Source organism: Schistosoma haematobium, chromosome 1 (assembly GCF_000699445.3).
Source record: "Schistosoma haematobium chromosome 1, whole genome shotgun sequence".
NCBI classification, from domain to species: Eukaryota; Metazoa; Platyhelminthes; class Trematoda; order Strigeidida; family Schistosomatidae; genus Schistosoma; species Schistosoma haematobium.
Genome location: NC_067196.1, coordinates 25,211,417 through 25,237,663, shown reverse-complemented (window position 1 = coordinate 25,237,663; position 26,247 = coordinate 25,211,417). Strand labels below are relative to the sequence as shown.

Here is a 26,247-nt window from a genome sequence, read left to right as displayed (position 1 = left end):
TTATTTTTAGTCTTTGATTGAGATCATGAATCGATCAATTTTAAACCACCATGGAATACCTGGAAGCACCGTTTGACGGCCGTTTCGTCCTAGTAGGGGACTACTCAACAGTGTTTATCCACGGTCCAGCCACGCGAGATTCAAACCTAGGACCTATCAGTCTCGCGCGTGAACGTATAACCTCTAAACCACGGAGCCGGAATACAACGGTGTCAATGTCTAACTTCAGCGAATCCACGAAATTGAGCCACCGTCCATCATTGTCTTCAGTGAGTTACTATCTCACAACAGACCCAGTTGAACGCCACTGGCCATTGCTTCTCACTAGAACTCCAGGAAATACCTTTTGAAGCCAGTCACTTGTGAGCATACGATGATTATTATCGGAAGGGGTTTTGTGGAGATTTTGTGGTTGAGATCATGAGTCAATTAAAGCTGGACTACCATAGAAAACCTGGAAACACTGCTGAGAAGTCCCATACTAGGACGAAACGACCATCCAGTGCATCCAGTTTTTCCATGGTGGTCTAGCTTCAATTGATTCATGATCTCAACTATAAGATATAGTTTAGTTGGTTTATTCAATGAAACTATACTTTCTTCTTTATATCTACTCTCTTTAAAAATTTAGTTAAAATATCCAAATGAAGATGAAGATGTATTAATGTTACGTTCTATTATTGATGTGAATTTACCGAAATTTCTTAGTGATGATTTACCATTATTTAGTGGAATAGCTTCAGATCTATTTCCTGGTATTGAACGTCCAACACCAGATTATGAAATATTAAATAATGCTATAAAAAATGCTTGTGATCGTATGAATTTACAATATACTAAATTTTTCATAGAGAAAATACAACAAGTTTATGAAATGATGATTGTACGACATGGTTTTATGATTGTTGGTGAACCATTCGGTGGTAAAACTAGTTCATATCGTGTATTAGCTGCTGCTTTAGGTGAAATATGTGAAAAAGTAAATTAGATTTATATAATTAAAATGTTTGACAATTTTTGGATTATTTTAGTTAATTGATTTATTGATAAGTGAAAATTGTAGCTTATATCATAATGTATTTCATTTTGTTTGGAGATTCCTTTACTAAGACTCAAATGCTAATTTATTCAGGAACTGTGCACAGAGTGTTTAAATCAAGCAGAGTACTTAATAGGGACTGGATTATTAAAGTAAGATTATCCTAAATAACATTAACTAGTTAATTGAACTTAACATACTACTAACAGTTTTCGTCAAAGCAAATCTAATTTTGTCCAAGACCAATCGATGTCTGTATGAAATAAAAATAATAAATCTACTGCATATCACCCTGTAATGCAACAAGATTAATAGTCATCTTATTTGTAGTATTCTTCTGTAACTGTCTGTAATTATTTTATCTAACAATATATTCATTTCACGTAAAAAAAATACCATCAGTCATATGCTCACCACCTTCATATTCAACTGATAAATTTAACGCCTCATCAACATATTCAAAAAGATGTTACCAAAAACTAAAGAAGAAGAAAACGTGACGAAGATTATCCACTGACATACAACTGCACTGAAGACAGTGTAATCCCAAAAGAACAAACTCTTAACGAGACAATTATGTAAACAGAAATGTGAACGGCCAAGAATGTTATGTTTTAAGACGTGACAATTGTTCACAAACGGAAAACTTCACCTGTTTAGGAGTTAGTGTATGCTTTTATGTATAAGGTTTTAAACCAAAATTATACAAATGGATAGATGAACACATCCTTAGTTTCCACCTCTGCTTATCCACAACATAAACCGTTCTAATAATGTTAAAATCAGAAAAATTGTTGATTATGATCGTTATCAGAATGGGGATTTGTGTAGATTGTAATAATTTAAATAGTTAAATTTATGAGTTAATCTAAGCTAGACTACCATCAAAAATTTGGTAGCACTAAACGGCCTTTTCATCCTAGTATGAGACTCCCCAACAGTGCTCATGCACGATTATGATTATATCATGATTTTCTAATTATCACAAAATACTAAACCAAGTAGATGGATATTTACTCAACAATCATCTAATCAATTTTGTAAAGCCTTGTTTGTCAACTAATTTTCAACTTATCAACTTATCGTTAAAATTCACTGGTATATATATAAAGGGTTTATTATCATAAACTCAACTTTTTCATTACACATGATCAATCAGTTATGAGCAACATGTATTCACATATGTGCGTCGGTTCGAGCTGTCATACCACATAAGCACAGCAAAACGAAAACATCAAGACAAATATTAGAGTAGTAAAATTAGTAATCGTATTAAGGACAGTGGAAAACAGTATGCAGAGATAATATAATTTAAGTAGTAAGAAGCTATAAAATGATTTAGAACTCAATATCTAAGGGGAGACAAAGAGTGATTACATCTCCATCATTATAACTGATTCTGAGTCCTATCATCTAATATCTCTAACCACTGGTTCAAATAATCAAGTGGATCCCAACAAGGTAGTCTGGATCTCCCTACGCAGCTCATTAAAACAGTCAATAACTTTATAAACTGATACTACATTTCTACTTAAACTCCTCTGGTTTTATTCCAACTAACTTCGAGTGCTGAGACAGATGGTGGTTGGATGAATGTAATACATGACCTATGTGGTTCAATCCATGAAGATTTACTACCTCATAGAATAATGCATCAACAGATACACTTAACAAAACTATCTCTATTGATAAATGGTTAGATCATGACATTCCTCAAATAGTTCATCCATTGTTATTTTTCGAGATTGCCAATCAATCAGACAATTCAATCCAAAGGATAAGGTTATGCATCAGAGTTATAAACTTTCTCCATAGTTTTAAAACTCTTCAACTATCATTAAAAACTGGAAAAAAACCAAACTGACGAGCCTTTTTGTATCACAGAATAGAGTATAACTTTATTCATATAATGTTTGATATCTGTTAAGAATAATATTATGCTTATTAAAGCACACTACTACTAGTATCATTACTATTCAGGTTATTGCTTGTTTATATGTTCTGTTTATATCCATAAAAACAGGGTCGTATGGAAGAAAATAAAGTGCAATATACTGTAATCAATCCAAAAGCGATAACAATGGGACAGTTATATGGTCAGTTTGATCCCGTATCACATGAGTGGTCAGATGGTATATTAGCTGTTTCATATAGAACATTTGCCACATCAACAACACCAGATCGTAAATGGTTAATATTTGATGGACCAGTTGATGCTGTATGGATAGAGAATATGAATACTGTGTTAGATGATAATAAAAAGTTATGTTTAATGTCAGGTGAAATTATTCAGTTAGCGCCAACAACTAATTTGATATTCGAACCAATGGATTTAGAGGCTGCTTCACCGGCAACTGTATCTCGTTGTGGTATGATCTATTTGGAACCGGCAAGTTTAGGTTGGCGACCATTGCTACGTAGTTGGATGAATAAATTACCTAATTTTATTAAACAGTTACATAAAGATATTTGGATTGATATGTTTGATAGATTTGTCGATGCTGGTATTGCATTAATTCGTAAAGGTGGTATTAAAGTAAGCGGAATGTTTTCTTTTAAAGTTGTATCTCAAACACCGATCTTCATAAAACTATCATAGTACATAAGTAGTTCAGCAATTTATTGTCGCTGATTGGCCTGCACTAGTATTGTCTAAGCTATTTGAATTACATAAATGTTTTCCGCTCGTCAATTTTTGTTATATATTTAAAGTTTACCCTATTTTAAAGATCACCTTGAAAAGACTTTTTATTTGAAACTAATATCGACTGAGGAAGTATTCAACATTAAGTCCGGTACAGTTTGATAAGAACTGCATCCAGTTAATCTATAGATACACGTTTACAGTCAAGTCCTTTATATCTAATGACGAACATGGTATATTTGAAGTAGTGGGTTTGAGTTTATAAGCTTGCACATCTCAACTTCGATAAACTTGGATTATAGCATAATTTTTAACACAGTTGTTTCTCGATATCCAAAATCTACATCAGTGACTAATGATATAGATTTACTGATTTTCATTGGTTACTTCTTGTTTAAATACATCTTTAGTCATTAGTATGGGTGCTTTGTTAACATTGTTGAATTGACCCTAGTTAGACAGCCATTGAAAAACAAAAATTACTAGGTGGCTGTTTTTCCCTGAGATGCGACTCCTCAGTAGCCCGCATCTACGAACCCATTTGAGTTCAAATGAGAATCCTTAACCATTAGAATGAAACCACGTAGATAGTATGATGCTTATCGCTCCATGGCATCGAATGATGACCGAGTAATATCATGAAATGTAAACTATTAGTTGCCAACTCATAGGTGTAAAGTTTAAGCACTACCGCCAAGATATGGAGGTCCTGGGTTTCACCAGAAGTGAAACTATGAATGCACGCTTCGGAATAGTCCCATATTTAAACGGAATAGCCTATTTGTCTTTCGTGGTTCTCAGTGGTTGTAAGCAACAATAAGCTTCTAAATTCTCACATTTGTCGTTGTTTGTGAGAAATGGTCAGGTTTTACTAACATTCTGGTGCTTATTTTACTAATAGAAGATATACTAAACCGGTTAAACAATTTATTGTAACATTAGGTTTTAATTATAAATAATAAATTTGGTAAAGGACAAATCGAAGGCCAAATTGATTTCCATCGAGTAGCTGAGACATTAGTGACCTTAACTGACATATACACGAATAGATTTCATTGGTTACCGATGTCAAGTGAATAACTTTCACTCCAACTTGTTTTCAAGTCATAATACGTGTGATTAACTCGAAGGTCTTGATAAGCCTATCAGTTATGCTGAAGATCGGGATTACGCAATCACTTTCAGAACTTAATAACACAGATCTCTAGGTATCAACTATAAGTTTCAGATGAATTTTTAGCAAAAAAAAGATAATATAAATGGAAACTAGTTTCAGTGAATGATAGTCGACTAAGATGTGTTCATAATTAACTGAGTGGAGACAAACGTGGGAAAACTTAATGCCCAGTAAATCTAAGTTAACTGTCATTCTTGTCTATATAGAAATAATTTATTGGACATATTAAAAAAGGCTGTACACTTTCGATCATAAACAACGAATTACCTACAACATTATGCTTTTAGTTAAGATATAAATTTCGGTCTCTGTAGGATTCAACTTTGAAGTCAGTAGGAGGATATGTGAAAAGGTAACCATTCAACGGTTTGTACACTCTGGAAGTTCCGTGAAATATAGTTGCGAATCATAACCTTCATTATCCGGTACATACGTCTTCTAGCCTTATTTATTCATCGCTTCGGTAATCCACCTAAAATTTTATTAAAAACTTACATGAGGTATGTGGAATGGTCGGGAGCATATGTTTCAACAAAATGTGTCTTTAACTTTATGAAAACTAAGTGTTCATCTGTGATTCGAATTGGATATAGGTGAATAAATTTATAATCCCCTGAAATTTATCCTTACAAAGGTTATTTAGAAAAACAAAATAGTCCCTGAGCCTTTATGATAGTCTCTATGAGTAATGAAGACTTTTCTGAACAACAATCGACTGAATACTAACCTGTAAGTTTTAATTGAATGCGACCTATAGAAACTGAATCAAAACACTGCTTTTCCCAACAGTTTTATATTTTGGTTGGCTTTTTCTACTATTCAAATAATAAGCCTTTCCTTTCTATTCAACTCTACAATTTACTGATTTTTATCACTTTATTTCATGATTTGTTTTCCCTATTTCTATCCAATTTACTTCACAAAAAACACATACTTCCTAAATTAATCAATTAATCAATCAATCAATGAAGGAATTATCACCAACTAGTGATATAAACTTAGTGAAATCCTTAATGAATCTAATTGATTGTCAAATAGCAGAATTTAATGCTGACAATAATTTTACACAATTTACTGATCATAATTCAAGTGCAATCGTTGAAGTAAGCTCAGTTTGTTTGTGTGTAATACGTACGTGAACTTTTATTATTATTATTATTATTATTATTACTATTAGTAGTAGTAGTAGTAGTAGTAGTATTTATACACTTATATAAAGAGAATGTATAATGAAATTTAAGAAAGTAGACTAAACTTCTTTCCAACTTATTGTTACACTTAATCTATTTATAATTTTATTCGTGGGATTCCTAAACATCTTAATACGTCTAAATCAATTTGAATACTTAAGAAAGTACTTTTTTGTGTATCACTTTAGCATTAGAATAACTTCCTTTATCCTATTTTATGAAATAAAATTCTGAAATATAAAGTGATTTAGGATCTATCTCTATTGGAACACATTTTGTACTAATCATATTTGTAATTCATAAAGATTCTTTATTGACAGATAACGTTGTCTAGATGATATATCTTAGAAGATTACTTTAAAAAATGATGTGAAACTTTCAATCCATCCTGTTATCGGATAAACCTTCAGACCATTGGGTCCAATTCACATTCCTCCTGAGAAGTGAACCATTAAGATAAACTACTGATAAGTAAAAAAAAAGTTAGCATAAGTCATTGAAATGATAAGCAACTACAAAAGACAGTGAAAAGTTGTATTAGATGATAGTGAAATATAGCCTCCAAAAGCCCCTATTCTTATTGATCTACGGCTAGGTATTATTAATAAAATGTCGAATATTAAATTTCTGGACTATTTAAGAAGTACTGTCTTGTATGATTATTATTATTATTACATAATAGATTTACTTGTTCTATGCTTTTTCTTCCAGTGTATATTCTTTTTTGCTTATGTTTGGTCAATCGGTGCTACTACAGATAAAGATGGTAGACAGAAATTTGATAAATTAATACGTGAATTAATGAATGGTGGTATGATGGAAGAGACAAGACAACGACTGGCATTAATTGAATTAGTTCCACCGCCAATGGAAGATTATAAACGTCCATTTCCGATAAAGAAAACAGTTTATGATTATAAATTAGTAATGAAGGTTAGTTTTATTGATCATTTAGAATGATAACGATTCGTCTATTGTTGATTTTTTCAGAGAGTTATTCTTTAATCATTTTCCATTAGATAATTCTCTTCGTAAGCAGCTTGGTTGGCAGATGAAAAACTCGCCTACATCTCAGGTGATACAAGTTGGCAAAAGCCAACTAATCCATCAGAACTGATAAAACTTTTGAAGACAAGTGAATTGACTAACACACTTAAGTGACCCATCCTCTGTGATCAACCCAAGCAGTTATACGAAAAAATAACGTGCAGCAAAATGTTCCATTTAGAAAGAACAAAACGCATTTTAATGGTTGTTGAAGGTTATTAAAACCACTGTTTATTCTACTACTGTTTTCAATAAATAGAATTATGGCAACTGCGTATTTTATTTGAACAGATGATCTCTAGACAGAGTATCAATTCCTGATATTCTTTCAATTATTTTACTATGTATAACGTTTTTGTGAACGTTTTGAAGGAAATCCTCATGTAGGACTAACATTCACTGGATGCTATTGGATGTGACTAATCAACAGACTGCAACTGACAACCATTGACTAGTGAATTAGAACTATATATTGGAATAATATCGAAACATAGATCTTTTGGCATTCACTAGGTATTTTACATAAAAAAACTGACATTTATGACATCGTTGAGGGAGATAAGAATATTACTATATCATATTATTAGAATATTACTGTAGCGTTGGTACGCATTATTCAGGAAGATAAATTAAACTTTCTGTTGGTATCTGATCAATCAAAAGAAACACTAATTTGCTAAATAATATAGACTAATTTACCCTTATCAATTTAAGCATAATTTATGATACATATTCTGACAACTGAATAAAAACATGTAATTACCTATCCAAAATCAAGACAAAAATACCTCACTCAATCAGGCGACCAACAATGGGTTCATACGCCTTTTGTTTCCTCAGAATCCTGTAGCTCATGTGCACCACTGGTTTGGAATCAGGGTTTTTCAACTCCCTTAGGTGGATCCTCGATATCTACCAACCCGGTTAGGTCACCGAACATTCGTTTTTCATCCTCTTAATTTCGTGAACAACACTCCACCTCGAGAAAGCAGTGAGTTGGACTTTTCCAGCGGTGGCTGTATACGCATGACCATGTGGAAGCATTTTGAGAAGGAAAACAGACTCTCCCCACTCGGCCGTACCAGGGCATTTGTGAGCGATATGAACTTAGCTATGTTACGTCATTTAATAGCTAACTAGTATTTTTGTCTTTTACTCCATTGCGATTATTTTAAAAACAAACAAATAAACTGATTATTGAAGATACTAGCAATAGCTACTAGAACACATTCAGGAAATACTACAGTGTCTAAATTAAACTTAATAGCTATACACTAATGTAAAAAGTCAACTATTTACATTCATTGTACCAAGATTTAATGGAATAATATACATCTTTATAATGGAACTGAATTTTTAATAATAATGTTGAAATGTTAAATAAAATCTGTAAACTGTTTTAATTTTGTATTTTTGATAGGCCAATAACAAAGAAGGAATAGAAGATGAGGTAAGTTGTGCGAATGAACTACTTGATTGTATTTCTTTTAAAAACTGAAACAGCAAATAATAAATACATATTAAATAATGATAATAATTTAGTTCAACACCTTAAGACCCAATGATAGTAGAGAAGTTTTTCTGGTATATTTTGATGACTATACACTTGGATATTGTTGATTTATAGCCTAGAAATAGTATTCACTCTCATCGTTTCCATCCCATCCCTCCCAAGGTGAATGAGGACGAAAATACACTGTTTTCAAATCACAATTAGTTTCACTTAGTTTTAAATTAATTCTCTAACCTCTGACTGGCCTGAGTTTATTCTAACGATGATGTCGATTAAATCTAAATGATATCAAGCACTTGGCTTTTATTTATTTGGATGATATGAAGTGATTAAAATAGTTCTTAGTGCGGTTTAACATGATCTGACCAAGGAGTACTGAGAATCGGGTTCGTTTTAGTTTGAGTTTTATAAGCAGCACCCAACAGTGGCCCACAAATAATTAAACCTAGGTTCGAATGAACACATTACATTTACACTAACAATTCGTAACGTAGCGATCGATGTTTTTAAATGAATTCATAAATGCACACTGTTATGATGTTTGCGAATTGGGACAAAACAACTATTTAGTGTCTTTTAGCTTTCATTGGTTTCCACATGAAATTTTCATTTTATCAACCAGTCAGTCCGCAGTCAACGTAGAATCTGGAGAACACTGTGGATCGGCTTTGTCATAACACCAGTTTCGCCACTATGAGATGGAATTAACAAAACAAATACCAGCGGAGTTAGAATAATAGTAGTTCTAGTAATAAAATGACAATATGACGAATATGGCTTGAAAAGTATAAATTTAATAACAATGACAAAAAATTATAAAGTAGTTTAGAAACTAAAACTCTTTGGGATGACGAAAAATGAATGAATCTACATCATTTTAATCAATTCTTATCCATTTTAAACTAACATCACAATTTATTGGTCACAGTTATCGACCGGATCACAGTTTAAACAGAGAATAAATGGGTTTATAGACTTGCACTACTTCTTTATTTGCTCATATCTAGCTTTCTTTTAATCTAATTCTACACAAACAGACATTGTGTGCCAAAATATGCGGTGGGGGGCATATTTAACACACATCCTAATCGTTTAAGGTGATGAGGATTGACTGCCTTGTAGACAAATTTACCATCTCTTTTCAATACCATGTATGTAACCTCAGCATTACTTACCTATGCCTGTTACTCCTAATGGAGCATAGGCCGCCGACCAGCATTCTCCAACCCACTCTGTCCTGGGCCTTCCTTTCCAGATCCATCCAATTCTTGTTCATTTTCCTCATGTCTATCTCCATTTCCCGGCGTAATGTGTTCTTTGGTCTTCCTCTTTTCCTTTGGCCTTGAGGATTTCATGTGAGGGCTTGCCTTGTGACACAGTTGGGTGCTTTCCTCAATGTGTGTCCTATCCACTTCCAGCACTTCTTCCTGACTTCTTCCTCCACTCGGATCTGGTTTGTTCTCTCCCACAGTAATATCTTGATAATAGTGTCCCGTCGACGGATACGAAGTATTTTTTGTAGACAACTGTTAATAAACACCTGTATCTTCTGGATGATGGCTCTCTTAGTTCTCCAGGTTTCTGCCCCATACAGTAGAACTGTGTTGACATTTGTATTGAAAATACTGACCTTGGTGTTGGTTGGCAGTTGTTTTGAGTTCCCGATGTTCTTCGGTTGTAAATATGCTATTCTTGCTTTGCCGATCCGCGCCTTCATATCTGCATTGGACCCACCGTGTTCATCAATGATGCTGCCCAAATATGTAAAGGTTTTTATATCTTTCAAATCTTCTCCGTTAATTGTGACTGGATTGGTGCATGCTGTGTTGTATTGGAGAATCTTGCTTTTCCCTTTGTGTATATTGAGACCTACTGTTGCTGAGGCTGCTGCTACACTGGTCGACTTCTCCTACATTTGTTGTTTCGTTTGCGATAGGTGGGCCAGATCATCTGTGAAGTCTAGGTCATCTAGCTGCATTCTAGCTGTCCACTGTATCCTATGCTTGCACCCGAATGTTGATGTCTTCATAATCCAGTCGATCACCAAGAGAAAGAGAAAGGGTGAGAGTAAGCAACCTTGCCTGACAGCGGTCTTTACCTCGAACCAGTTTGTCAACTGTCCTCCATGCACGATTTTGCAGTTTAACTCATCATAGAAATTCTGAGGCACGCCGTAGTGTCGAAGGAGCTTCCATAGTGTTGTTCTGTCCACGCTATCAAATGCTTTTTCATGGTCAATGAAGTTGATGTAGAGTGATGAATTCCATTCAATCGATTGTTCCACAATGATCCGTAGAGTTGCGATTTGGTCTGTACACGATCTATCCTGACGGAATCCCCCCTGTTGGTCTCGAAGTTGGCCGTCTACAGAGTCCTTCATCCTGTTTAACAATACCCTGTTGAAGGCTTTACCTGGCATTGAGAGAAGAGTGATGCCCCTGTAGTTATCACACATGATGAGATCGCCTTTCTTTGGTATTTTGATCAGAAGTCCTTCTTTCCAATCTGTTGATACTTGTTCCTCATCCCAAATCTTATTGAAGAGAATGTGGAGTATCCTTGCAGTTACTGCCACATCTGCTTTTAGTGTCTCTGCTGGAATATTGTCTGGTCCTGCTGCTTTGCCTCTCTTGATTTGTCTGATGGCTATGATAATTTCTTCAGTTGTTGGTGGGCCAGCATTGATTGGGAGGTCCGTGGGTGATGCTTCGATATTGGGTGAGTTCAGTGGAGCTGGTCGATTCAAGAGTTCTTTGAAGTGTTCTACCCACCTGTTTCGTTGTTCTTCAATGTTGGTGATTACCTTGCCTTCCTTGCGTTTCACTGGTCGTTCTGGTTTACGATGATTTCCAGAGAGTTTTTTGTTGTGTCATACAATTGTCTCATGTCTCCTTCTCTTGCAGCCTTTTACACCGTCATTGCTAAATCTTCCACATGTTTACGTTTTTCAGTTCTGATGTTTTTCTTCACTTGTTTGTTTACTTCTGTGTATTCAGCTTGTGCCTTGGCTTTTTCTGCTCTTGTTCGGCTGGTATTGATTGCTGGCTTCTTGTTCCTCCTTTCTTGAATCTTATACAGTGTATAACAGTGATCCATTCCTTGTGGTGGTGCTTCTTGTGACCCAAAACCTCATGACATGTTGAAGTGATTGCCTCTTTTATACCCTCCCAGTTGCTCTCCATAGTAGTTCCTTCTCCATTGTGTAGGTCATGAAAGGCCTGGAACTTGCTGCTGAGGGCCATCTTGAATTTGTTCAGTTTGTCAGTATCCTGAAGAAAAGCCGTGTTTAACTTTTATGGTATCGTCCGCCCAATTGTCCAGTGCTTCTTGAGTTTTAGTTTGATCTTGGCGACCAGCGAGTGATGATCTGATGCTACATCAGCTCCTCTCGTGGTTCTCATGTCCTCCGTCGTCCTCCTGAACTTTTTGTTGATGCAGATATGGTCGATTTGGTTTTGCGTGGTGTGATCCGGTGAAGTCTATATGATTTTGTAAATGCGTTTATGTGGGAATATGGTGCCGCCTATGACCAATCTATTGAAGACACACAGGTTTGCATATCTCTCACCATTTTCGTTCCTTTCTATAAGTCCATGTCGTCCTATGATGTCTTCATATCCGGTGTTGTCCATTCCAACCTTGGCATTCAAACCTCTCATCAGAATGGTCAGGTCCTTTGTTGGGCACTTCTCGATGATTGACTGCAGCCTATCGTAGAATTGATCTTTAGCGTCTTCATTGTAGTCGTTGGTAGGCGCATAGCATTGGATGACGTTCATTGAAATGCCCTCTTTCTTTGTTTTGAATGATGCTTTGATGATCCTTGGTCCATAAGATTCCCATCCTATAAGTGCATTTTGTGCTTCTTTGGACAGCATCAATGCAACTCCTTGTTTATGTGGGGCATCTTCTTCATGGCCGGAGTATAGCAGAAGCTACCCTGAAGCTATTCGTTGTCGTCCAACTTGCGTCCAATGTGTTTCACTGATCCTAAGCGCCTCTAGGTTGTATCTCCTCATTTCTGCATCAATTTGGAAGACTCCCACAGTCTCCTACATTGTACGAGCATTAAATGTACCTAAATAAATGACTGCTTTGGTTGTCAGAAGGGGCATCGGCCTCGTGGCTTCCGAAGGAGCTCGGCTTTCACCATGAAGCGTCATATTCTTCTAAATGAAGACCTTCTGACTGCCAGGGTAAGGTTTAAGTGTCGAATAATTTTTTCTGGTTAGCGTCTTTTTAGCGAGTTAGTTTTCTACGGAATGGGGTCGCTAACCCCATGCCCAACCCTCCTCCTTTTATCCGGGCTTGGAACCGACAGTAGCCCCCGGAGGGACTCCAGGCGGAGTTAACCCCAGCTTTACTCACTCGGTATTTCTAATAAGCGTGAGAAGTCGTTCGAAGAAATTAATATTTGATTTACGAATATTCTCTGCTTTCAAAATCACCTTTCTTATCCCCATAAATAGAACAGAACGGACTACTTTTCAGCTTATTGATCCCTTCATATATAGGGAGGGATTTTGATTTCAGCTTATGAGAAAAAATTCTAAGCAACCAAATAGCCGCTGAACTGAGAAATATAACTTTTAATTTACCCATGAATTTAATACCTTGAGTTACAGAGCACGTAACCAATATTTATATGTAACACCTGAAGGGATTATACTACAATTGAATTTTCTTTTTTTTAATTCACTACTCAATTCTAAGAACAAGTAGTTTCTTTGCACATTGAAACTGTTATAAAACTATTTTCCAAATAACTAATTATTTAATCGAATAAAATATTTTAATAATAAATTTTGATAATAGTTTTGATCGTGCCTTGACATTAGTTATAAAATCATTTGAAATAAACAAAGACTGTCGAGCTAATTTATCAAAGTTTCTTATTCACCAGCAGTGTTCACTCCTGGTGAAGTTGTTAGTCTTCAGTACAAGAAAATACAAAACTTAAACAAACTAGTAGTACATTACTTTTTCATTTTCAACAATTCTAGTGTTAGTGCACAATCAGAATTAATTCCAAATTTTAAGAAAACCTCCAAATCGCTTTTACTTAATCATATTTTATTAACTAAAAGATAATGATAACTGTTCTTATACTTTAAATATTCTTATTTCTGAATAAAGATCCCAATTAACTGGGAGTTGTGGACAGAGACTGTACGTTTAGCGCCACCAATACCTAAAGATGCCAGTTTCAATGAAATAATCATTCCAACAGTAGAAACTGTTCGATGTAATCATTTACTAAATTTATTTATTTTAAATGGTAAACCATCATTATTTATCGGTCCAACTGGTACTGGGAAATCATGTTATATAATGGTAAGTCACTTTTATTTGTCAAATTGTTTCTAAATTATTTTCACCGGATTTCTAAGGTTATCTACAACATTTTTAATGTTCAGTAAATGTGTTGTATCTAGAATCTTCGGTCATTTACCCGTTTATTTAGTGGATGAGTACTGCATACTGGAATGTAGTTTTTTTTAATGACTTTGTTTCACGCGTCTTGTGTTATGCTCAATTGTCTGTTATAAAAATATTCATATAACAAAGTTTAACATGCCTAATGAAAAACACGAGTTAGGGATTGAAATGAAATTCCTTATTAAAATTACAGTCTAACATATGTATCACTTACGGACTAAATAAACAGATAAATTGACAAAGGCTCTGGACACAATGCATTTACTAGACATTGAAAACACTAGGGATTATCTCAGATGTTATCGCTTGTCATGATTAATAAAAGTAACTACGAATACGTTCATTTTAGCTACAGTTTCAAATTACAATATCTATTTCTGTTATATGCCGACGAGAATAATAAGTGGTAACTGTTGGGATCTATTTATGTGATAACACTATACATATATTTTTATTGTATAATTGTTAAGCAACTAAACTGTGCATATTCATGTACCTCTTATTATAAGCTTTATTTTGATTTATAGACTATTATTATACGATTTTCCGTTCTTGAGTTATGCCCAGACTATTAATTACTATCTCCCATATACACAGCCACTTTTGGCTAAATCTTGTACAAATGTTATTTTAGATTTTCTGGTGTGATGTGGTCTATTTAGTTTGTATATAAACCCAGTATGTTCGAAATACATGATTCATATCTCAGAGGCTGAGATTGGTGTTCTGGACTCAACAGGTAGGGCTAGTTAAGAAGAAGAACCGATAGAGACTCTAGATTGCTCGTACGGTTTTTATGCTCCATTGGTGCGGTCAGTAATTCACTGTTCTCTGATTGGCGGTATCATTACATTATGTATATTGACAGAGCACAAGGCCACAAGTTCTCACAATTTCATTGACATTTCAAATGTGCTAAAAAGTAACTTGTTTAGAAAATCGATTTCTGATCACATAATATTATTTTTTTTATTTTTTATAAATAAATTAATTTATCTGAAGATCAGTTTAGTTTAACTAAAGTAAATAAAAATACAGTTTACGAATTGGGTTTATGAATTTGGTCAGACTATAATTTATGGACGACCTTTGAGCGACATTGAGGTGACCTTGAGAGTGGACACCTACTGATTAGGACTAAATGAAGGTTGTAAAGCAGTTAGAATTCTCATTTACAGTTGATGGTCAAGGTTAAAAATTAAATTTAGAGTTTTCATCGCGGACTGACATAAGCTAGAATGCCAAAACTCTATTTAGCCAAACATATGAGTGACTCGTTATCTTATATCTGATTTATTCGTCCATAAATTATAGTCTCGCCATTAATTTTTACATAAAATTTTACAAGCTGTTTTAATGTTTATCATTTGACCTCTTCTAATATTATTTTTAAATATAGAGTTAATTAATCATCTACGCCTTCCGTAAACTTCTAGACTGTGCAAGAGAACGTTTCATCAACACCAACTACATAATTAAATTATTCTCGTTTTCATGTCGAGAAATGATGAATACGACTACGATGAAGCCTATATAGAATCATAAGTTTTAATCTCTCATGTTGATAGAAAGCCTTCTCAGCAAATCATATTTTTCATAGATATTTACTTTCAACCTCTGCTACAAAATTACACCATTTTCCTGTTCTTTGCATGGAAAAATTTTGGTCGGTACTAAGGTTTCTTTTCGCCCAAGGTACAGTTTTCTTATTGCACGTTAGTGTCTCGAGCTACCCAGGAGGAGACCCTGGATACGGATTTCTTACTCTTTTGGTCTTAACAGCAGGGTACACTTGCAACGTTGAAGAAACTGGTGCTCCTTGGAGGAATGAATCCGCATGAAAATTTATTCACAGTTCAAATAGCTCAGTAGTAACGTCTATGACATTGAGTCTGAGTGATATGGAATTAAATCCGTCAGGTAGCATCAGTTTCTTCAGTATTACAGGTACACTTTGCTTATAAGTGCCAAAAAGTTCGAAACCTAAATCCACGGTTTCTTGTTGAGTATCTTTAACCACTACTTTATATCTCAACATAATGCACACGATGTCAAGTAACTTAGACTAGTGGCCACAGCGCAATTCGATTGGCAGAATTCGATCACCATTGAAAAACACTTGACATACATAACATTGGTCACTACTCAGTTATCAATCAATTGTAAGTCAACTCAATGTAATAAAATTATAGATTACACAGAAATAACTACCGAATATCTCTCTGTTTATCTGAATAATTTTTTTGACTAATATTACTTCATATTTCGGTATTTGTTAACAAAGAATAATTTTTTGTTTATCTTCACCAATCATAGGATTTTCTCATGAATAAGGTGGAAAAAGACATCTATAAGCCGCACACGTTGAACTTTTCAGCACAAACTAGTGCAAATCAAACACAGAATATTATTTTATCGAAATTAGATCGTCGACGTAAAGGTGTATTTGGACCACCAATGGGTAAAAAAATTATTGTATTTGTTGATGACTTGAATATGCCAGTAAGAGAAACATATGGTGCACAGCCTCCGATTGAATTATTACGTCAATGGTTGGATCATTGGAATTGGTATGTAGTTCATCATTCATTAAATTTATATCATTCTAATTGTAACTATAATGTAATTACGTTATTTGTGGGTTCGAAAATGTCTACTTAATAGTACTGTTCAGTTGAACTTACCTATGGGAATGGACTCTTACTATTGAGCACTAAAATTTCAGAACAGCTGTCTCTAGTTTTCACTGCTTTTCCAGCTGACGTCATTCCTTGAGAAAGTCTGTCTTCAAAATAAACCAACAAATAAAACCATGATGATGTGCTGACTTTAAACTAATCTTGTGATAGGTTCTGAAAGTTCAACTAATAAATGACGACAATGAGCGTTTAGCTAAGTCAGTAGAAAGACTGAAATCACTAATTACATTGGATGATTGTCTCTTTATGTCACAAACAGACTGAACTTGGAAATATCGATCGTGAATGTCAGACTCAAAATAATAAGAAAAAGAGTTATAAAGGCCTCAGGTCATAAGCGCACACTGCTGAGGAGTTACCAACTGAGGCTTAATAGCTATTTAGGGTTCTCTGATTCACAATGATCTTACAACCGATATCAACCGGTAACTCTAATCATCTACAAATTTGAATTATCTTCGCAAATATATAGACTATTTATAACGAATTATTTTATTTAATTGTTAATATTAAGGTATGATTTAAAAACGAATGAAGCAATCCGATTGATTGACTTACTTTTCATTGGTTCTATGGGCCCACCAGGAGGTGGACGAAATGTCATTACTCCAAGATTTTTACGTCATTTAAATATTGTAACTGTTAATGAATTCGATGATCATACAATGAAAACAATATTTACAAGAATTATGGACTGGCATATCACTGTGAAGTAAGCCTCAATGATAATATACATAGAATACAAGATTATTTATATTCATTCATTTTATATTGACACCAATCCAACTATTTTTCATTGTTTACACTAACAAAGTATCATCTAAGATGAAAATAATTTTGCTTTGATTTTTGTTTATAAGATTTTAATTGAAATTATTGAAATTAAAATGTGGTAGGATGATGTGATCTATAAAGTCTACCTCAATCACTAGCATATCACTCTTTAATGTTTTTTTTATACCAACCTAAATAGATAAGACAAGAAAGAAAACAAAGTATGAAGCTCAAATTTACTGAATGAATAATCTTAATAGATAATAAGTATTTAATACATGATCGAAATGACTGAAATAGTTCATGTGTCAATGATGAATTATGGTCTAGGTGGATAATCTAATTGATCCTTGAATCGCGTTCACTTGTATCTGACTTATCATATAAACAAAATATGCTGTGTAACTTGTGAACCCCTCTTCGGTCTGTTTGTTTTGTTACAAATTTCATTCCAAACAATCTAAGATATTTTAAACTGGATCTTTCCATCAATTCAGCATTAAACAAGTTAAGTCAAATAATCACTTTTTTTCAAAAAGTCACTGGAAAAATTTACTAATAATCGAAACTTTCTTATGTAGTCAGCTAATAATAATAATAATAATAATAATAATAATAATAAATTCACGTAATGTTGTTTACTTGAAGTTTCCCGTTGATGTTTAGGACTGCCATTGATTAGTCTCTTACTGGCATATGTGCATACCGTGCGTATTGCCTCGACATAGCCTAATTCACAAGCATTATAAGCAAAGATGGATAGTGGCTAGCAGTGGAATCCAAGACGCGCGTTTCGTCCTATCGGAAACTCGTCAGCTGGATGTACCTTCATCTTAGATTTGATGTTAACTCTGTGACTCGAACCTAATACCGCGTCCTGAATTCCGCTGCTAGTCACTACCCATCTTGGTTAATAATAATAATAATAATAATAATAATAATAATAATAATAATAATAATAATAATAATAATAATAAATAGTTGTGCATATCAGTCGGACTTTGACGGCCGATAAAATTGATTTACCTACTTTTCGATGTAAACGTTTTACAGTCTTACTCTGTGTATTCTGTCTATAATGAATTAATTGAAATCATGTAAGAAGTTAAGTAGACAGAATTTACAAAATATTGGCCTAGAATATTTCGTTTGGTATATTGTAATGATAAACCAACCGGTTGAGTATTTTAATTTTATACTCCTTTTATAGTGTTATTTGAAATCAGTAGGCCTCAAGAAGTAAGTACAAAACTTGTAGAATTCATCATAATATTGAATCTGAAAAATCTCTGTTTTAACCAAAGAGCGAGACTTTTTGAATATTTGAAGTTCATCACAGCGTTCTTTCTTTTTCTACTTCCCAAATCTTTTTACAATATCATATAACTCTTTATCTTTTAGTAGGACATCTATGAAGACTATGAAACTAACTGAAGGAAATAATCAGTTGGTGTTAAAACTTATAAAAAATAGATAAGACTTCAAGTAGGAAGTGTTTACCAATATGATGCACTTAGTTACTTACTCTCACTAATAAAAGACAATTAAATTTGCTTCTTGACAAACAGAGTTCACTTCCGTTTTCAAACAATAAAATACAATTATTCATAGAGAACATTATAAAGACTAACCGGAAATTTAAATTTGATAGTCTTTCATCGAACAGTTAATATTCCTGTATCACAATAAATCAGTTCTATTAGTGTGTTCAACAGATTCTATAATGCTTATAAATATCAACTTTATCGAGTTAATATTTATTATTGATATGATCAAATGATGATGAACTATGACAACACTTCTCTTTATCTTTTATTACAGAGGTTTTAGTCCGGATTATAAGAAAATGCCAGAACAAATAGTTAACGCCACACTTGAAGTATATAAAGGTGCATTACAAAACCTGCTACCAACACCCACTAAATCTCATTATCTGTTTAATTTACGTGATTTTAGTCGTGTTATACAAGGTATTTTACTATCGGTTCCTGAATCTGCGGAAACATTAGACTCTATGAAACGTTTATGGGTTCATGAAGTATTTCGTGTTTATTATGATCGTTTAGTTGATGATGCTGATCGTGAATGGTTATTTAATTTTATACGACAATGTGTTAAAACGCATTTGGATGTAGAATTTAATACATTATTTCAACATTTAACAGGTGATAATGAAACTGAGGTAAAGATGCTTGATTATGTGTTATAAATGAAGAAATTTAGTGTATTTGTTTACATTTTTGTTATTTAAGTCTTGAAAATATTTGATTTAACTTGTAGGCAGTATTTGTTATTGGTTGTTCCCGTTGAAAATTAAGGGGTGCTGGAAAGCTGTTTCGTCGCCGTATGGGATACGTCAAAAAACTCCGATTGTTGAGTCTAGGACTTAAATCAACCATTACGTAACATTTTCATCAGTTCTATAATCTCATGGAATTTTTTTTAATTCCATGATTTCTAATCACTATCTCAATTTTCTGGAACTTTCCCTCCCAAACTCTATATATTCGAAACAAAATTTTATGACCTCACTGACTCTAACGAAATGTTGACTACATTATGTTACATATATTCATCCTTCATCGCCCTCTGTTGTATAAGTATGTCAATATCTATAATAACTTTCAATTTTAAATATTTTAGGTTGTAAGCAGCTGATGAGAACCTAACGAAATAAAATGAATTCATATTATTCTGCACTAACCTTTGTTCTTGCCCTCTTTAAAAGTTCTATAATCGTTTGCTCACCAGTGACTTACTTCGAGAATGAATTTTGAGTGTTAAGTCGTTACTAGTAGAGTTCAGACTTGTTTTGAGTGAAATTTATCATCAGTGTCAATGTATAATCTTCATTCCAACATCATGAAATATGTACCGTCGGTCTAATAGTTAAATGCATACCTCAAGACTTGAGGATACTGGGTTCGGTCCCTAGCTAGTCATTGATGCACACCGATGAGCGATTTTATGCGAAGAAAAAACGGATGCTCAGCGATCCCTGGCTTTTAATTGTACCTCAATTGAGGTTAACCTGTGCCAGAAACCACTGATAAATTAGGTTAGTCCCCACAGAATCTCTTTGTCAATAATATTTGATTTATCTAATTTGTTTGGTGAATGCGAAATTTGTCATATTGTGATTCAAATTTCATTTAAATCTTGATACCACAGTATTATCAGTAGTCTTCTCTTTTAACTAAAGATTTGGTATCATATTTTATATGTTCAGATGAAAGTGTAGGATTTTCAGTGCCAAGATAACAAATAACTGATTATGAACACTTTATCATTAGTCTGATTCAAACTAAAACCCAGTAAATAAACACATCATTCCAGAAGTAACAAAGAGGATAAAACTTTAGAGAAAACTGAAAAAAAATAGTTGAGAGTGGAATTTTTTCATACTCTGTTGAAGAACAGGTTATCTTGAACCACAGTAATTTACATTTCTTCACAATGAAAACACTGTGTATACTCCAGAAGATGCAAGAACCAGAAATCCATCACTTCTTAATTTAAGGAAAATAACTGACCTCAAAATTCAATGACTTTTTTTGTCTAACTATCATGTCTCAACTCTTCACATTGCTGTTAATTTGCTCAACACTGTGTAAAGATTGGCAGATCTTGCATTTAGTCACAGATTCGTCAACTAATTTACCTTTGAAACGCGAAATTCTTTGATGAACTTTAGTGTTTTCAAATTCACCTATTAGCCTGTTGTATCAAGCCATAATCTAACGATGTACGCGAACAACAAACTAATAATTTACTTTTCTAGAGACATGAAACTAGGGATTCAAATGAAGATATTTTACATAATTTAATTTACTAAACATTTAAAAGCTTCGTGTTGGTTTAAAACAGTTACATTCCATTTAAACACTGTCATATTTAGCTTAGGATATCTTCTATTCAACAGTTTTACTATAAAATTCTTTTATGACCCTATTATATAGATCACTTGCTAACAAGGAAGGTTTTTGAAAGTATCAATCTTTTCACGATGTACTTTATGCTTCATCTTTAATGTTTCTTTTATTTTAAATGACAGACTGCTTTGAATAGTGTTTCTTTTTCTCTCATATAATTCATTTAGGTTACAGAAGATCATCTTCGATCGCTTATGTTCTGTGATTTTGCTGATTCTAAGGGAAAACGTAATTATGCTGAAGTCAATGATGTTGAACAATTACGTAAAGTAACTGAAGCTTACTTAGAAGAATATAATCAGTTAAGCAAGAAACCTATGAATTTAGTTCTATTTCGTTTTGCTATAGAACATGTATGTCGTATTGCACGTATATTAAAACAACCAAGATCGCATGCATTACTTGTTGGTATCGGAGGATCAGGACGTCAATCACTTACTCGATTAGCTGCTCATCTATCGGATTTTGACTTATTCCAAGTACGTTGAATATCACTTAAGCTGTGTATATGGGCACTCCAAGAAATTTGTACTAACAAAGAATTTCTTTGCAACAATTCTATTTATATGTTAAATTAATTATCAATGAGATGGATAACCGTCTCATCATTGTGTAATAAAATATTAGGATTTTGTACAAAAAGCCGTAAAGTGTGTATACCATTGGGACAGTTTCGTAATCATTTAACCATTTATATGGATGCTGCCGCTTACTGTTCAATTTCATAGACTGTACTTAATATTCACTATAATTCTATAGGTAGAAAGATTAATGTTAATCACTCTTGTGAAGATGTAAATATCTCTTAAATAATGTATATTCTCCTAACTTCAGGTTGTATTACATACCAGTCTAGCTGATACTATTATTGAGCTATTTTGATTGCTACTAGTTGTATAGGAAAGCATTATGAACATGGACTTATGACGGGCTGTTAACGAATGTTATGAAGTTTCGTTTGGTCCTTTATTATTGTTGAAATAATAATAAAACTCCTGGCTTCTTTTGTTTTCCCAGTGGCTGTAGGCTAGATTAAGAGTCGTTTTGGAAGAGAAGGTTATAGTACAAGTTTATTTAAAATTCATTCAGCTAAACTTAAGTTCAGATTATGATCAAAATCTAAGGTTAAAATATAGGTCATATTAAACCACAATGCTTTACTCCTTAGTTTGGTTGAAATTGCCAAATGCAGTTCAAACGATGAAGCAAAAACATTCAACTAAGTGATTATTTGTGTAGATGAAAATTAAACCAGTTTTTGAAATAGTTCCTTTACTAATGTTTAATTAGATATACAAGCTGATACTGTCTTGCTGATAGAGTCTTCTACAGTAGATCACCATTCTTTGAATGTCAGTGTTTCTTTCAAGCTCATTGGTTTTAAATTTAACTCATTTTTCCATACCTTACTCTGGCACGCAAAGATAGAATTAAATTTTTTTTTAAGTATTCTATATTGATGCTCACAGAAGTTAAAAAACTATACTGAAATAACTGATAAATCTAACTTGTTTATTTTGACAGATTTATTCGTCATTAAAAAGACTTTATTCAGTAAATAATCTTGTTAGGTGTCTCACACTTACTCTTTTTCTATTTAATAAAAGTATTTTGAAATAGTTTCTCACCTTGAGTTGGAACTACCCAGTTCACGTTCACTTACAAAAAGAAGTAAGCATATTAAAGTGAAGTACAATGATGATCAGTTATTCACTATTTAGCTACTTTGATAATTATTTTTTATAACTGCCTTATCATTGAAACTAATTGCTATATTTGAAAAGATTATGAGATCACTTAAAAATCAGAGAACGGAACGAAGGATCAGCGATACAACGACAAGACAGCTAAACTATTTCAATAAGTCTCATCCTCGTTAACTAGAGGGAGAAATCCAGGTTCGGTTGAAGGAAAATATATTTCGCAAGCAACCAAAAGCACTAAAAACAACAAGCTCACAGCTCCAGTGTATATAAACAGCATAATAATGTCCTTGGAAAACATCACAAATCAGCATATGAAAAGAGGCACCCAATTAATCACATTTAGGCTCCTTCCAAGTGCAAAATACAATCTGAAGGAAAAAATGAGCACCTTTAGCGCGAAAACGAGAAGTTCAAATTTTCATAATAAAATTACAAAAATAAGATGTTTACCAAATGAATTCTAAAGCTCTAGCACCCCCAACATTAATTGATCAAGTTACATCAATTTTTCAGGACACATCTAATAAGTTATTTCTGAAATATGTTGTAATGCAAATTAATTATAATTATTAAACCAACAGTTTTTTTGGCGAGACTATAGTTTATGGACGAAGCGATCGGATATAAGAAAGCAGGTCTCGGATTATGGTGCGAAATCCCCTCATCCATCTCTCTAAATAGAGGTTTGATATTATAGCTGATGTCCGTTCGTGATGAAAACCCTAGATCTAATTCCTAACCTTAACTATCAACTGTAAATCACAATTCTAATTCCTTAAACTGATTTATAACCCTCATTTAATCTTAGTTTGTGAATGGACACTATCCAGGTCACTTTAGCGTCGCTCAAATGTCGTCCATTAATTATCGTCTCATCGTTTTTTTTGTACTTATCGAAAGTTACAATCTATTTCCCCAATTATTTTACAGGTTGAAATCTCTAAAAGTTATGGTGTTAATGAATGGAAAGAAGATTTAAAGCATATATTAAGAAAATCAAGTGAAACTGATAATCATGCTATTTTCTTATTTACTGATACACAAATTAAACAAGAAAGTTTTCTAGAAGATATAAATAATTTATTAAATGCTGGTGAAGTACCTAATCTTTATGCAATTGATGAAAAAATGGAATTATGTGAAAAAATACGTCAAATTGATAGAGCAAGAGATAGAAATAAACAAACAGATGGTTCACCAGTAGCATTATTTAATTATTTTATACAACGTGTTCGTGAACAATTACATATTGTATTAGCATTAAGTCCAATTGGTGATTCATTTAGAAATCGTTTAAGAAAATTTCCTTCATTAGTTAATTGTTGTACAATTGATTGGTTTCAGGTAAATTATAATTATAGTTATTATTATTATTATTGCTATAATTAAGTGTATACACTCTATGTCTTCCCTTAAACTATGAGATTAAAATCACTTCATATCTTTCTTTCTATGAAATAATTCTTTCTTCCTGTACTATATCCTTATATGCAATCTTTCTTTTATATATTACCACCATTGAAGTAACTACTTCTATGAATTTGGTGTTCATCTTATTGTGCTAATGAGGTATGGCAACTTGGACCGATGCATATATGTGCCTAGTCCTTTGTTGTATCTGACTGACTGACTGATTGCTGTAATTATTACTATAATTACTATATTCATGATACTGGTTGCCTTATGATAGTTAAACTGATAATTAACTCAAACAATCAACTTACAATAAATAGTTAATTGCATAGATTTTAATGCGATTACGAAGTTATTGCTAGCCAAATAAATAAATATAATTCTTTATAGAATTACAGTTGTCATTTTCTATACAAAATGCATTACCAATTAATAATATCACTTTTAAGATAAGAAATCATTGAATAAGGTTAAAAACAAAGATCGTGAAGTAACAAACAGTTCATTAATCCTATTGATTGATGAACAAAGTTTTTCTGTTCAATCGTTTGTATACATGATATAAAAGTTAGTTGACAGAAACCTTTCGATCTAGGTCTCAGATTCGTTGTTAAGCATCAGTAAAGTGTATGTAAAGACTGTTGGGCTGAATGAATATTTAGAAAGATAACATCAGTGAATTGATCACAATTATCACTGTCATTCAAACTACTAATTATTCTTTTTGGTACTTAATGATGAGTGAAAGTTTTATGCGAATTGTACTATACAATAATTAGGTACTGACTGATTAGGAAAAAATTAAATTAAACCATTAATCTACGCGACATGAATAGAATGATAATGAAAGCTACGAGAGAAATAATACTCAATTCAACCTCTATTCATCAGTTAAATTGTGTGATTGACTTACTTGTTATTTCATTTGAGTTTATGTAACTACTATATAAGACTATGTACAAAAAAACAATCACTCATTACGTTGATCATTGTAAAGGTTTTTAATTAGAATCAAATAGTTCGTAAAATGAATATTACTATTAGAACATGTTAGAACAATTAACCCTAATCTTATTTCAGTTAGTTTAGTAAAGGGAAACTACTTTACAAGTGACGAGTTCCAAACAATTTGAGACTTGCGTCCTGGATGTCACTACAAACCACAATCCATCTATTCTACAGAAAGTTTTATTAATAATCGACAATATTTATATGACTATTGAAAATGAGAAAATATTAAAGATATTTTGTCCTAATTTCGGACTCTTAAGGAATAAATTTCATCGATCTATTCTCGGATGATATTCAACTGGTTTAAAACTTATTGTTGAACGTATGTTAACGGTAAACAACTGACTAAGAAAAACTAGTAATTTAACATTTTCTGATTCCAGTTAACTGATGATATGTTTCAGTCACCATCCATTTCAGTTGGATCAGTTCCCTTGGCTACTTTCAGTCAAGATTCTGGGACACATAATCTCTTCATCTAGTTGAAAATGTATGCAAAATTGTTTTATCGATTTTGAATAATTATATAACTAGTTCCATTCAAAAATAAATCTCATGATGGAGAAATTATGTCAAAGATCACAAAAGACCAAATAGTCGTTTCTTAATCGTTGATCCAGACAGTTGAGAATAATTTTAGTTTCGTTTAGCAGTTTGATTTTT

The 26,247-nt window shown here is 33.0% G+C and overlaps 1 protein-coding gene across 1 annotated transcript in view; it reads left to right on the top strand.

Annotated features, from left to right (window-relative positions):
- DNAH7_2 (Dynein heavy chain 7, axonemal) overlaps nucleotides 1-26,247 on the top strand; it is a gene marked incomplete at its 3' end in the record, with an annotated part of 85,692 nt that overhangs the window by 34,769 nt on the left and 24,676 nt on the right. The window contains exons 19-29 of the mRNA XM_051218417.1: nucleotides 632-979; nucleotides 3,063-3,575; nucleotides 5,832-5,963; nucleotides 6,762-6,983; nucleotides 8,518-8,547; nucleotides 13,747-13,944; nucleotides 16,366-16,619; nucleotides 17,263-17,460; nucleotides 19,344-19,704; nucleotides 21,622-21,933; nucleotides 24,091-24,504. Coding sequence (XP_051073530.1) covers nucleotides 632-979; nucleotides 3,063-3,575; nucleotides 5,832-5,963; nucleotides 6,762-6,983; nucleotides 8,518-8,547; nucleotides 13,747-13,944; nucleotides 16,366-16,619; nucleotides 17,263-17,460; nucleotides 19,344-19,704; nucleotides 21,622-21,933; nucleotides 24,091-24,504 — 2,982 coding nt within the window. The remainder of the gene's footprint in view (nucleotides 1-631; nucleotides 980-3,062; nucleotides 3,576-5,831; nucleotides 5,964-6,761; nucleotides 6,984-8,517; nucleotides 8,548-13,746; nucleotides 13,945-16,365; nucleotides 16,620-17,262; nucleotides 17,461-19,343; nucleotides 19,705-21,621; nucleotides 21,934-24,090; nucleotides 24,505-26,247) is intronic.